Source organism: Plecotus auritus (genome assembly GCF_963455305.1).
Source record: "Plecotus auritus genome assembly, chromosome: 3".
NCBI classification, from domain to species: Eukaryota; Metazoa; Chordata; class Mammalia; order Chiroptera; family Vespertilionidae; genus Plecotus; species Plecotus auritus.
This window is the reverse complement of record NC_137772.1, coordinates 222,510,477-222,524,226: the sequence shown is the minus strand read 5'-3', so window position 1 is coordinate 222,524,226 and position 13,750 is coordinate 222,510,477. Positions and strand designations below refer to the sequence as shown.

Genomic DNA, 13,750 nt, shown 5'->3' with positions numbered 1-13,750 from the left:
ACCTCAGGGTGCACCCCCTGCCTGGCAGGGCTTGACGGGGGACCTCAGGCCATGCCGCCTGCCTGGCGGGGTTTGACAGGGACCTCAAGGTATGCCCCTGGCCCCGGCCCAGGCCAGGGGACCTGAGGCTGCGCCCTCCACCCAGTGGGGCTTGACGGGGGTGGGGCTGGCCAGGTCTGGATCTAGCCCAATGGGAGTGGGGCTGGCCGGGTCTGGGTCTCGTGCGATTTCAAGGCGGACGTGGATGGGCAGGGACTTGACTCTGGTTCCCGTGGTGCACCCCAGACTCTGACAGAAGAAAGATTTTCATATACATTTTACTAATTTTCTTTCATCTCTGACACTTCTATTATAGAGAAAGGGCAAATAGCAATATTAAAATATTTCCCTAATTCCCTTTTAATGTGCATGAATTTCGTACACCGGGTCACTAGTAAAATCATAAAAGCCTAGGTTATTTTATAAAATATGTTTCTATTGATGTTTAGGAAGAGAGAAAGGGGGAGGGAAAAACACCAATGTGATAGTGATATATTAATTGACTGCCCTCCTCCACACCCCCTACCGGGGATCCAGCCCACAACCTGGGCATGTGCCCTAACCAAGGATCGAACCCTAAGCCTTGGTGTATAGGGATGATACTCTAACCCAGTGGTCGGCAAACCGTGGCTCACGAGCCGCAGTTTGCCACTCTGTTGACTAATGAGTCTGCCGAACACTGGACTAGACTAAATGTTACTGTGTAGTTGGAAGCTGTAAGGATTAGGCAATTGTGGCATATTGTGTGCAAAGAGGTAAAGGGTAGTATATGACAGTGGTTGGCAAACTCATTGGACAACAGAGCGACAAACTGCGGCTCGCGAGCAGCATGTGGCTCATGAGCCGCGGTGTACTGACCACTGCTCTAACCAACTGAGCTATTCCGCCAGGGCTCTGCTCATTGTTTCTTAACATAATATACAAGGTCTTCCAGGAACCAGCCACCAGTTTCCTTCTCAGCTTGATTTTCTATCACCTCTTCCTACACATCTTAGGCTTGAGCCCAAGTTTTTCCACAATGTGCTCCAAGGGATACCGGTTCAAGACTCACCACAGAAAAAGGGCTCCATGGTCAAATACATGTTGCAAATTACTGCCACATACGTTTCCCTCTTAGAGACCCAGAAGTGGTTTACCATGGCACTGTGAAATGCAGCATTCCCCGTACTCAGTCCACAGAACCATTTTGGTGTAACACCTATTAATGTACCTGGGAACATATTTCAAAAAAGGCTTCTCCAGGCTTATTAACAATTGCAAAGCTTTGCAACACCCATTCTGTATGAGTTCTGTGCCTCTGCATGCTCATTCTGCCGTGATAGATCCATTACTCTAGTCTGCTTGGCGAAAGCCTTCTTTCAGGTCTTAAATCAATTATCTCCTAATTTTTAAAAGCATGCCCACATGTCCGCTCAGCCCCTCCCTGCTCCCAGAGAATATCCATCACTTTTTCCTTCTCCCCACCACTGGGTATCTATGATTAAATTTCATGTTATATCACAATTACTTACTTTTATTTGTCTCTTGTGATGGTAAAAACTTTGTGTGCTCAGTGCTCATATGTGGTGCTCAATTAATGTTTGTTGAATGAATTAACTGCAAATAGGCTTTTAAAATTATTCTTTAATATTTTCTTATTAAAAAATTATTGATTGATTTTAGAAAGAGAGGAAGGGAGAGAGAGAGAAACTGCTTTGTTGTTCCACTTATTTATGCCTGCATTTATTGATTCTCCTATGTGTTCTGACCGGAGATCAAACCCACCACCTTGGAGTACTGGGACGATCCTCTGGGAAACCCAGCCAGAGCTATTCTTTAATATTTTCAATATTTTCCTTCCCCATCTCAGTCTTAGATTTATCTTAGATGTAGTATTTTTTTAAAATATATTTTATTGATTTTTTACAGAGAGGAAGGGAGAGGGATAGTTAGAAACATCGGTGAGAGAGAAACATCGATCAGCTGCCTCTTGCACGCCCCCTACTGGGGATGTGCCCGCAACCAAGGTACATGCCCTTGACCGGAATCGAACCAGGGACCCTTGAGTCCGCAGGCTGACGCTCTATGCACTGAGCCAAACCGGTTTTGGCTTAGATGTAGTATTTTAAAATACAACTTATTTATGCACCATTAGTGCTTTATTTTGCTTTTTCTCAGATAACTAGATTGTGTTAATATTTACATATACCAACCAATTAAATTACACTCTTAACTGTATGACTTTCACAGAAAGTTTCCTATGATGGTACTTAAAACTTTGTACCCAGAGCCTTTCTAAAAAAGGGCAACCAAGAGCACCACAAACATTCAAAGTTCTATTTATGAGCACCTCAAGTCAGAGGAGTTTTCAAATTCTAGAACTTAGTAAAATCTCAGGATAACATAAGATTTGCAACCCATTAGTGCCTTTTTTGAGCTCCCATGTCACCTGAGTCAAGACTCTATTACCATTCTTGGCTATACTGTCACTTATCTATTGTCTATCACTCTGGCTAGACTTGAGCAACTCCAGGGAAGTGGAGATTCATCCACAATGACTACTAACGCAAAGGTTATTGAATTAGTAGTCATTGTGGCTCAATAAAAAGTTCCAAAAGGACTCCACTAAGCCAGAGTAAGACCCAGTGATATAACAGAAAAAGGACCAGCTGGCAACATTCCTGACTTGCTACTTGTGATCTTGTGTTAGTTTCAGTTGCCAGTTAGTTTCAATCTGCCCTAATTTATTGGACTTGTGAAGAACCAAGGAGATCACTCATTTATTCAAAAAGCCTATGTATATAGTATAAAAATGATAATATAAGAGGTGGTTAAATTTACTTTTTTACTGAAGCAAAATGAAGCGTAATAAATATCTTTCTGAAAGATCTTGGTGTGTATAATAAAGTATCTAGTCCTAAACCTTGATTAATTGGGTTTTACACAAAGCCTTAACAAATACAAAAAAAGTCACAAGCAAAGGATGGTTCCAGCTCTAAATCATAGATTGTGGCCTCTGTGAGTAAGACTGACTAATTGTCCTCAGGGAAGGTAGGGGAGGGTGGGGGTAAGGGAGAAAGATCAACCAAAGGACTTATATGCATGCATGTAAGCCTAATCAATGGACACAGACAACAGGGGGGTGGGGGCATAAATGGGAGGACGGGGGTAATGGGGGAATAAGGACACATATGTAATGCATTAATCAATAAAGAAGTTAAAAAAAAAAAGACTAATTGTGACTTGGGGTGGTGAACACACAATACAATATACGGATGACGTATTATAGAATTGTACTCCTGAAACCTATATAATTTTATTACCCAATGTAACGCCAATAAATTCAATTAAAAAAAAAAAAAAAGACTGCACATCTATTCACCCACTCCCACGGAAGGGAAAGCTTTCTGCAGAACTGAAGCAAGGTCTGTGCACTGGACAATGATTACCTCTTATTTTTTAGAGCAAGTCTTAATTACCATTCCACTTTCCATAAATTCAAGTATCCCACCAGAATCAGAAACATATGCCAAGACATAACTTTGATGTCAAATACCATATGTTTTGGTTCACTCATTGTTCACACTTCGGCCCAAAAAACCGAAATCTGATCCAATGGCAGATCCACCTGCAACGTAGTTGATTCAGCTTTCACTGACGAAGTTTTATGTTCATGAGATCAACTGCTCTAGATACACCCTAAAAGATTGGCCCCCTTATTCCTAGACTTCTTCACCTTGTCTTTACAAACAGGGAGTTCAGACATAAAAAGAATATTTCCAAACATTACCTCTTCTGAGAGGGATTGCTCAAAGGATCTGTGTTACTAACCATGTTTGTTGCACATTCTGGGCCCGGTGTTTAAGTCAAACTCTTCAACAACACGAAAATAGAAACTTAGGTTGACCTAACAGAAACAAGAGCTACTTGATAGGAGTCACTCTGACACCTAAGCAAACGGGATAACTGACATGACTCCTGAGTCCACGTAACTTTGAAGACAGCCCCTCTAGGGGATGGCCACACTTTGTTCTCCGCAGTCATTTCAGCTTCCCAGAATACCTTAAGGGAAGAGAGAACATGGGGCCCACCCGTTCCCGGGAGTGGCAGGTAAAGAGATCAGAGGAGCGCATAGAGGGTTTAGGAGTGGGGCCCCATCAGAAGGGTCAGCCGAACCAGCGATCGCCCTGAGACCAACTTGGGTCCCTCTGGGGCGCCTCAGGCTTCGCATAGAGCAAACCTTGGAGGACACCCAGTGGGAGGTGAGTCTAACCTGAGAGGCTGCGGGCGCTCGCTATAGCGGGAACCAGCTTAGTTGCTGAGAGTAGCCAAGGCATGCCGGCCGCGCACACGCGTCAGGAAGGAAAGGAGGAGAGCGGCGGGGAAAGCGGCGGCCGCAGGGCTGCGTCGCCAGGAAACGGAGCCAAGCGCCCCGCCCCTTCCGGCCGGCACTGCTCGCCGGGCTTTTCTCCCGAGGCGGCGCAGAGGCTTACGTCACGCCGGAGCTGTGGGTGACCACCGCTCTGGCCAGACGGCCTTGTTGGCGTCATGACGTCACGCTTCACTAAGTGCTCACAGTCTCAGAACGTCGGATTCTAAATGACTCCCGGCAGGGCCTGCTAGCTCCCGCCTCCTTGAAAGCACCATGTAGCCAGTTGTTCTATCCAGAGGATTGGCTCAGAGTTGAGACTGTAAGAAAGCGTGCGTTAAAGGGGCAGGCAACGGCGCGAACAGCACACTTCTAGAAGGTTCTAACCAGTGCGCTGGAGTAGAGGTGAAGGGAGTCGGAATGAACCGGCGAAGGACCTGGGGTCACGAGACCGTTGGTGGGAGGAGCCGGCGGCCGGGGAAGTTCTAGTCTGTTCTGCCTCGCGGCTGCCGCCCCCTTCCACTCGGTCTGGCTGAGGTAGCGCCTGTTCCTGCAACCCCGCCGCCTCCTTCGCCGCGCCCGCTGCTTGCCCCCGCTTCCCCGCCATGGACCCCCGCAAAGTGAGCGAACTCCGGGCCTTCGTGAAAATGTGTAAGCAGGACCCGAGCGTTCTGCACACCGAGGAAATGCGCTTCCTGAGGGAGTGGGTGGAGAGGTGAGACCCTGGCCTGAAGGCCGTTGAGGGTGGGAACAGGGGCGAGTGGAGGGGGAGCTGGGCCGGAGCTGGCGCGGGGCGGAGGAGTGGGCAGGTCCGCGACGGAGGCCAGCGGAGTCGCCGCCTCTCCGTGGCTCGCTCCCTTGGCCGGGAAAGGGAGGCCACTTCCAGGGGCTAATGGAGAATCGGGCCCCTTAGTACAGAGGCCGAGCGGGGTCCCTGCGCGCTCAAGTCGCCGGGGGTGTGTCTTGGGCGCAATATAAATGCAGCAGATTGCCGGGACTTGGGCGCCAGTCACGAGGGGAGGGGTAAGAGTTGCATGGAGTTGTTTTTCTTGAAATCTCCAGTGTCCTGCTCAGGTTGCAGTGTCTCACAGCAGCTCCTTTACGGACTATGCCTTGAAATCGTGTTGTAACGTTGGTTACTTATTCCATAAGTTGCAAAAATGATAGCTGTGTTTAATTGCCTTTAAAACTACAGCGATTCTAACTGCGTAGAATTATTTTGGGAATCCCTTCTATCTCCGCAGTGCCATCACTCCAAACACTTAAAAAAAAAGAAGGGAAGAAAAGGAATTGTCAAGGACCGGTGTATTTCCGTGATCTGTTATTATCTTTACTTCGTGATGTGCACGGAATTAATTGCATAGGCATTGTGCCAGATGCTAGGAAAACAGCACACTCTAGGGATACAGATGAATAAATACAGAAAGGAGCTCTTCCCTGAAATGATTTTTAAAAATCACTACTAGTGGGGAATTTCAGAGAGAGAACCTACAAACTGTGCCTCATGGTAGAAAATAGCGACAGTGCAAGGCAGTATGACTTCTAAGAGGTAATACCCTAAACATGGGTCTGTTTACTTTAGTAATGTTTTCATAGGGGAAGATGAACCCATACTTAACTCGTACTGGAAAGACTATTTCCTCCAAAAAACTTGTTCTCAATGTTGTCTGTGAGGGTATAATTTCCTATAAGAAGTTTTTAAGCCCTTATTCCCCCTCACCAGTTTTCTACCTACTATTAAAATTTTATTTATTTATGTATTTATTTAATTGATTTGAGAGAGAGGAAGGAAGAGAGAAACATCGAACCCGCAATCTGGGTATGTGTCCTGACCAGAATTGGAACCACAATGTGTGAACAGCCTCTGACCAAGTGAGCCACACCGGCCAGGGCGCTACTATAAGATTTTTGCTCATTTTATATATATACTAGAGGCCCGGTGCAGGAAATTCGTGCATGGGGGGAGGGGGGGCTGTCCCTCATCCCAGCTTGCACCCTTTCCAATCTGGGACCCCTTGAGGGATGTCCGACTGCCTGTTTAAGCCTGATTCTGGTGGGATTGTGCCTAAACGGGCAGTCGGACATCCCTCTCACAATCCAGGACTGCTGGCTCCCAACTGCTCACCTGCCTGCCTTCCTGATTGCCCCTAACCGCTTCTGCCTGCCAGCCTGATCACCCCCTAACCACTCCACTGCCAGCCTGATTGATGACTAACTGCTCCTCTGCCAGCCTGTTTTCCCCTAACTGCCCTCCCCTGCAGGCCTGGTCCTCCCCAACTACTCTCCCCTGCAGGCCTGGTCCCTCCCAACTGCCCTCCCCTGCTGGCCTGATCGCCCACAACTGCCCTCCCTTGCAGGCCTGGTCCCTCCCAACTGCCCTCCCCTGCTGGCCATCTTGTGGTGGCCATCTTGTGTCCACATGGGGGCAGGATCTTTGACCACATGGGGGCAGCCATCTTGTGTGTTGGAGTGATGGTCAATCTGCATATAACTCTTTTATTAGATAGGATAGAGGCCTGGTGCACGGGTGGGGGCCAGCTGGTTTTCCCTGAAGGGTGTCCCAGATCAGGGTGGGGGTTCCCTTGGGGCGTGGGGCAGCCTGGGCGAGGGACCTGTGGTGGTTTGCAGGCCGGCCACACCCCCTGGTGACCCAAGTGGAGGCCCTGGTATCTGGGATTTATTTATCTTCTATAATTGAAACTTTGTAGCCTGGAGCGGAGCTAAGCCTTTTGTTTGCTCCATGGTGGCAGCCATTTCTGTTGGGATTTATGTATCTTCTATAATTGAAACTTTGTATCCTTAAGCGGAGGCCTGGGCCGGCCAGGGTGTGCAGAAAGCTTGGCTTCCTCCATCGCCAGGGGCAACCCTAGCCTCCTCTTTCCAGCTCCGTGGCTGCCACCGTTTCTGTTTGGATTTATGTATCTTCTATCATTGAAACTTTGTAGCCTTGAGTGGAGGCCTAGGCTGGCAAGGGCAGGCGGAAAGCTTGGCTTCCTCCATTGCCGGGGAAACCCAAGCCTCCTTCCTGCTCTCTGTGGCCGTAGCCATCTTGGTTGGGTTTATTTGCATATTTGCTCCTGATTGGCTTATGGGCGTGGCTTGTGGGTGTAGTGGAGTGATGGTTAATTTGCATATTACTCTCATATTAGATAGTATATGAAATTCTGAGAACACTTAAAATTAGTTACTATGGTAACTAAATAACTCCTGTTAATAATAACTTGATCCAAAAGCGTCACTTTTGTCCTCTTATAACTACTCATTCGAGTAAAGTGCCTACAATTAATAAATTGTTCCTAAAATTCCAGGTAAAGCAGACACCACAGGAAGAAAAAGCTGGCACTAAGAGTGAACATTATACTGAGTGGATACAATGTTTTGTTCTGTTCCTAGACAGAAAAAGGGGTTACTGAAGAAAATGTTAAAACTTATATAAGAACAACTAGAAGCCTGGTGCACGATTTTCATGCCTAGGCCTGGCTGGCGATCAGGGCCGATCTGTGGGGCAACCATCATGGTGATGGGGGGGAGGGGCCTGCCCGCACCCACCTTGTTTGGCCTGGGGCCTGCTGGCTGGGGGCAGCTCCTGCATTGAGTGTCTGCCCCCTGATGGTCAGTGCTCATCATAGCAACCAGTCATTCTGACACTTGGTCAATTTGCATATTACGCCTTTATTATATAGGACTAGAGGCACAGTGCATGAAATTCGTGCACGGGGGTGTGTGTCCCTCAGCCCAGCCTGCACCCTCTCCAATCTGGGACCCCTCTCACAATCCAGGACTGCTGGCTCCCAGCTGCTTGCCTGCTTGCCTTCCTGATTGCCCCTAACCGCTTCTGCCTGCCAGCCTGATCACCCCCTAACCACTCCCCTGACAACCTGATTGATGCCTAACTGCTCCCCTGCCAGCCTGATTGCCCCTAACTGCCCTCCCCTGCAGGCCTGGTCCCCCCCCCCCCCCCAACTGCTCTCCCCTGCAGGCCTGGGTTCCCCCCCATCTGCCCTTCCCCGCAGGCCCGGTCGCCCCCAACTTCCCTCCTCTGCTGGCCTGGTCCCTCCCAACTGCCCTCTCCTGCTGGCCTGATCGCCCACAACTGCCCTCCCTTGCAGACCTGGTCCCTCCCAATTGCCCTCCCCTGCTGGCCATCTTGTCGTGGCCATCTTTGTCCACGTGGGGGCAGCCATCTTGTGTATCGGAGTGATGGTCAATTTGCATATTACTCTTTTATTAGATAGGAAGGATAGGATGTTGTAACTTATGCTTGGAGTGCTATGGCTATGAAGAGAATTCCAGTTTTAAGTTCTGCCAAATATGTCAGGCATTATTATTTTTTATTTTTTCTAATATATTTTATTGATATTTTACAGAGAGAGGAAGGGAGAGGGATAGAGAGCTAGAAACATCGATGAGAGAGAAACATCGATCAGCTGCCTCCTGCACACCTCCCACTGGGGATGTGCCCGCAACCAAGGTACATGCCCTTGACCGGAATCGAACCCAGGACCCTTCAGTCCGCAGGCCGACGCTCTATCCACTGAGCCAAACCGGTTTCGGCAGGCATTATTTTTAAAAGTTAACCATGTGTTTTGTTTTAATGTTTCCCATAGGTAATTCCAGTTTTTATATTTTCTTTGTGTCATCCTAAATTGTGGGATGACAATATGGGATGAAACATTTTGGCATGTGTTAGGAACCTTATTCTGAACCTAGATTGAAATATTAAAATAGACGTTTGCTATCTGTGTTTCAATCTAAATTAAAACTTTTGTATTCTCTGAGGCCTTTGCTTGAGATGTATTAATTCCTCTCTTGTGTGCCTTCATAGCAGTCTTAAAGCCGTCCAAGATTATAGGAGATCTGCCTGAATGTGGAGACTTCTAGTCTAGGAATATTCCTAGGCCTAATCCTACTGTGGGGGTTCCTCAGGTTGAAACTGTTTCAAAGTTCTTTCCATACTAAATTAGTCATAGATGCCTAAGCTTAGACAGCAAAGGGTATTTGCTTACTTGTCATCATGTCTACCATTGTTTATAGCGTAAACATTTTAGTTGATGTTGAGAATTTGTTAATTTAACAAGCTTTTAAATTTGACAAAAACATGAAGAAAAATATTTGACACAATAGACAATGGGGGTTCAGGGAGACTATATTCTCTTTAACAAATATGTTTTGGCATATTTTTGTTTTTCTCCCATTTAACAGCTTGGTCTACTTTGTATCTTGTGTGTGCTTTTTAGTAAATTTTATTGATTTGAGAGAGAGAAGAGAAACATCGATGTATTGTTCCACTTATTCATTCATTGGTTGATTCTTGTATGTGCCCTGACTGGCAATCGAACCCCCAGCTGACCAACTGAGCGACCTGGCCAACTGAGCTACCTGGCCAAGGCTTCAGTAAAAATTTTAAATGACATGAGCAGAAAGCCTCTAACCTCAATGAATTTATTTTATTTTATATGTATTTATTGATTTAATAGAGGAAGGGAGGAGAGATAGTGGCTCTGTGGTTGATTGTTGACCTCCCAGTTCATAGCCGGCCGGGCTCAATTAATTTAGAATATAACATCCATTGTTTGTTTAAACGTGCTTAAGTAACTATAGCACAAAGTAGATTGAGTGTTATCGAATTAAAAGAATTGTGGTTGTGGGGCCAATTATTTTGTAGAATTTCCTTCAGTCCACAGGCCGACGCTCTAGCCATTGAGCCAAACCAGCTAGGGCCATCTTTTTTTTTTTTTTTTTTTAAAGATTTTTTAATTGATTTTTTAGAGAGAGGAAAGGAGGAGGAGGGGGAGAGAGAAAAGTATTGATGTAAGAGGGAAACATCCATTGGCCTACTCCTTCTGGGGATCAAGCCTGCAACCTGGGCATGTGCCCTCGCCGGCAATTGGACTGGCAGTCCTTTTGCGCAGGGCAATGCCCAACTAACTGAACCACACTAGTCAGGGCACTTAATACATCTGACAGATCTGAAGCTTTAACATAATTTATCCCCAGTAGTGGGTGTACAGGAGGCAGCCACAGCCGATTGATGTTTCTATCTCCCTCTCCCTTCTCTGTAAAAGTCAATTAAAAAAAAAAAAAAAGAAGAAGAACCCTGCCCAGCCGGTGTGGCTCAGTGGTGGAGCACTGACCTATGAACCAGGAGATCAGGGTTTGATTCCCAGTCAGGGCACATGCTAGAGTTTCGGGCTTGATCCTCAGTGTGGGGCGTGCAGGAGGCAGCCGATGAACAATTCTCTCATTGATGTTTCTCTCTCTCCCTTTCCCTTCCTCTCTGAATTCAATAAAAATTTTTTAAAAATAAAAAAGAATAAACACTTAAGGGTGTTTTAGAGTAGGTTCCTTTCCATTTTCCAAGTTAATATATCTCTTTGTTTTACACAAAAGTTAATAGCTTTTTTTTTTTTTAAGCAAATTTTAGTTAAGTCTTTGTGACCTCCAGCTTTTACTATTGTGGAGTGCTCTTAATCCACTGAATATTTTAATTATTGCACTGTTGCATGTAGCTGATATGCTTCACAGTCTGCCCCAAATGGAGCATATAGCACTAATTTTTTTGTAGTCTTATTTCCCTTTGTTTTAAAGTTATTTGTACAGTTAGTCCTCACCTAACATTGATAGGTGCTTTTTTTCCTAAATATATATTTATTTTTATTTTTTTAATTTATTGATTTTTTTACAGAGAGGAAGGGAGAGGGATAGAGAGAAACATTGATCAGCTGCCTCCTGCACAACCCCTACTGGGGATGTGCCCACAACCAAGGTACATGCCCTTGACCGGAATTGAACCTGAGACCCTTTAGTCTACAGGCTGATGCTCTATTCACTGAGCCAAACCAATTAGGGCTAAATATATTTTTATTGATTTCAGAGAGAAAGGGAGAGAGAGAAACATCAATGATGAGAGAGAATCATTGATTGGCTGCCTACTGCTTGCCCCACACTGGGAATGAGCCCACAAACCTGCTCATGTGCCCTGACCGGGAATCAAACAGTGACCTCCTGGTTCATGGGTTAATGCTCAATCACTGAGCCACGCTGGCTGGGCAGTAGATTCTTAACTTTGAGCAAGAGGACATGTAATGAAATCAATTTTACTATAGGCTAATTGATATAAACAAGAGTTAAGTTTCTACAGCATCTCACCAACTTTATAACAATGTTACGTGAAGACCTGCTGTTTGTAATTCATGGTCTTGCCTTGGAACATTTTGGGAGAAAAGGGCTTGCCAATTCCAAGACGAAGTACTGATGGGTAAAGTTTAGATGAGATGAGAAAATCTATAATCTGAGCGGCATGTGAATGTAAGCAAGAAGAATCTTTAATAGGTCCCAAAGGAAACAAACGTTTTGAATTGTTATACAATGACTTCATAATTATTTCCTAAATGGCCTTTTTGAATTTAATTGCGCTCTTAACTGGACTTTAATATATCTTCTGAATTCTAAACTAACAACTTGTTCAAATGATTTTGTCATTGTATGTTTTTCTTTTGCTGTGTAATTGTTCATTAGGCTTAATTTTCATTAACCGGTATGCTAAAAAATAAAATTTTAAGCTGAAAAAACTCATAATACTGAATTCAAATTAATCTGAGTTTTTACTCTTTAAAGCAAGGGATGGGGAACGTTGTATAGTCTGGCCCTGCCAAGGCATTAAGGTGTGAGTTAATTAAATGTTTTACCAAATATAGCAGGTTAATTTTTAAGTTTATAATTTTGGATGGCCTTCAAATGATGTAATAAATATCCAAATGGCCCTTGGCAGGAAAAAAAAGTTCCCTACCCCTGCTTTAAAGTTTGAAAAGGGTAATCATCTGAATGTCTAACTTTTTTTTTCCTAGCATAAAAAGTGTTGCTTGGCTTAGTGAATTTTACTTTTCTAAACAAATCTTTTTTTCTCATCTTTCTCAAGCATGGGAGGTAAAATACCACCTGCTACTCATAAAACTAAATCAGAAGAAAATAAGGTAAGTTATGAGTTTTATTTGTTTGTTCAGTAGTAAACTACTATAAGGTTTCTTAGGGACGACTTCTTTTTTTTTTTTTTTTTTTTTTTAATCCTCACCCAAGGATCTTTTTCCATTGTTTTTGTTTTGTTTTGTTTTTTAGATTGGAAGGGAGGGGGAGAGACAGAATGAGAAACATCCATGTGAGAGAGACACATTGATTGATTGCCTCCTGCATGAGCCCAGACTGGGCCTGGGGATTGAGCCTGCAACCGAAGTACGTGCCCTTGAACAGAATCGAACCCGGGACCCTTCAGTCTGTGGGCCATCATTCTATCCACTGGGCCAAACTGGCCCTTAAGGATATTTTTTTAACTGCTGCTTTCAAATTACCACTGCTGATTTCCCCAAGATCACTTGGAAATAAGATATTTGTAAAATTTCTATTTCGACATCAAATCTCTGGAAACTGATTTAAAACTGAGAATTTTGGGTTGAATGTTCACTGTGTTTTAGAATAAATAAAAATAAATACTCTTTGTATGCATGACCTGTAAGTGGCAAGCTCAGTGATTGAGTGCCTTTTTAGACTTCAACGTTGTATAGTTAGCACCTAGCACAGTGTTCTATGCATTGTGGATACTTTATTAATTTTGCAAAGTAAATGAACAAATAGTCAAAATCAGTAATTCCCAATTTATTCTGTGCTACCACATGAGGGATATTTTTGAGTATGATTCATGGTGTTGCTGTGTTATTTAGAATCCTAAACTAGGTTTATCTATTTTTATATGAAAGTAGAAGTTACATCTTTGAACAAGTGAAAAGAAAGAAGTAAAGCCACAGCTCCAAAAGTAGTTATTTTCTTAGAGAAGTCATTTGTCAGAGTTAATAGTTTCTGAGCCCTAGATAAGATTATTTTTGCCATGTGATAAACATGTATTAAAACGAAAGTATACTTAACCCTATACCTCTGCTCTGCTAAAGAAAATTTTGTAATGAAAACATTCTGACTTAGAAGTTATGACTGATCTGTTTCTCAGTATATGGTATGGCATCTGGCACCTTGAATATGGTAGAGACTCAACGAATGGATATTCAAACCACACTGGCTACTTACAGGATGGGAAGGAAATTTGGATGTACTCTTTAAATTCTTTGAATTTCCATCATTTTTGTATTACAGTTCCATGGTTCCTTATTGGGAATTCCAAAACTAAAAAACTCTTGAAAATGTAAAACTTTTTTTGTTTGACCATAAAACCTCTGAATAAACGTGGTGCTACTTAACGTTTTATTTTATTATTATTTTTAAAATACGTTTTTGTTGATTTTAGAGAGAACAGAAAGGAGAGAGAGAAGAGAGAAACATCAATCAGCCGCCTCCTGCATGCCCCCTACCACCCCAGCC

General features: G+C 44.3%; 2 protein-coding genes across 2 annotated transcripts in view; one reads left to right on the top strand and one right to left on the bottom strand.

Annotated features, from left to right (window-relative positions):
• XPNPEP3 (X-prolyl aminopeptidase 3) overlaps positions 1-4,440 on the bottom strand; it is a 42,280-nt gene extending 37,840 nt beyond the window's left edge. Inside the window, exon 1 of the mRNA XM_080659700.1 lies at positions 4,292-4,440. Within this exon, the coding sequence (XP_080515826.1) occupies positions 4,292-4,355 (64 nt within the window). The 5' untranslated portion in view covers positions 4,356-4,440. The remainder of the gene's footprint in view (positions 1-4,291) is intronic.
• A 79-nt stretch (positions 4,441-4,519) lies between these two features.
• The window catches only part of ST13 (ST13 Hsp70 interacting protein), a 30,444-nt gene continuing 21,213 nt past the window's right edge, over positions 4,520-13,750 (top strand). The window contains exons 1-2 of the mRNA XM_080660861.1: positions 4,520-5,102; positions 12,306-12,360. Coding sequence (XP_080516987.1) covers positions 4,993-5,102; positions 12,306-12,360 — 165 coding nt within the window. The 5' untranslated portion in view covers positions 4,520-4,992. The remainder of the gene's footprint in view (positions 5,103-12,305; positions 12,361-13,750) is intronic.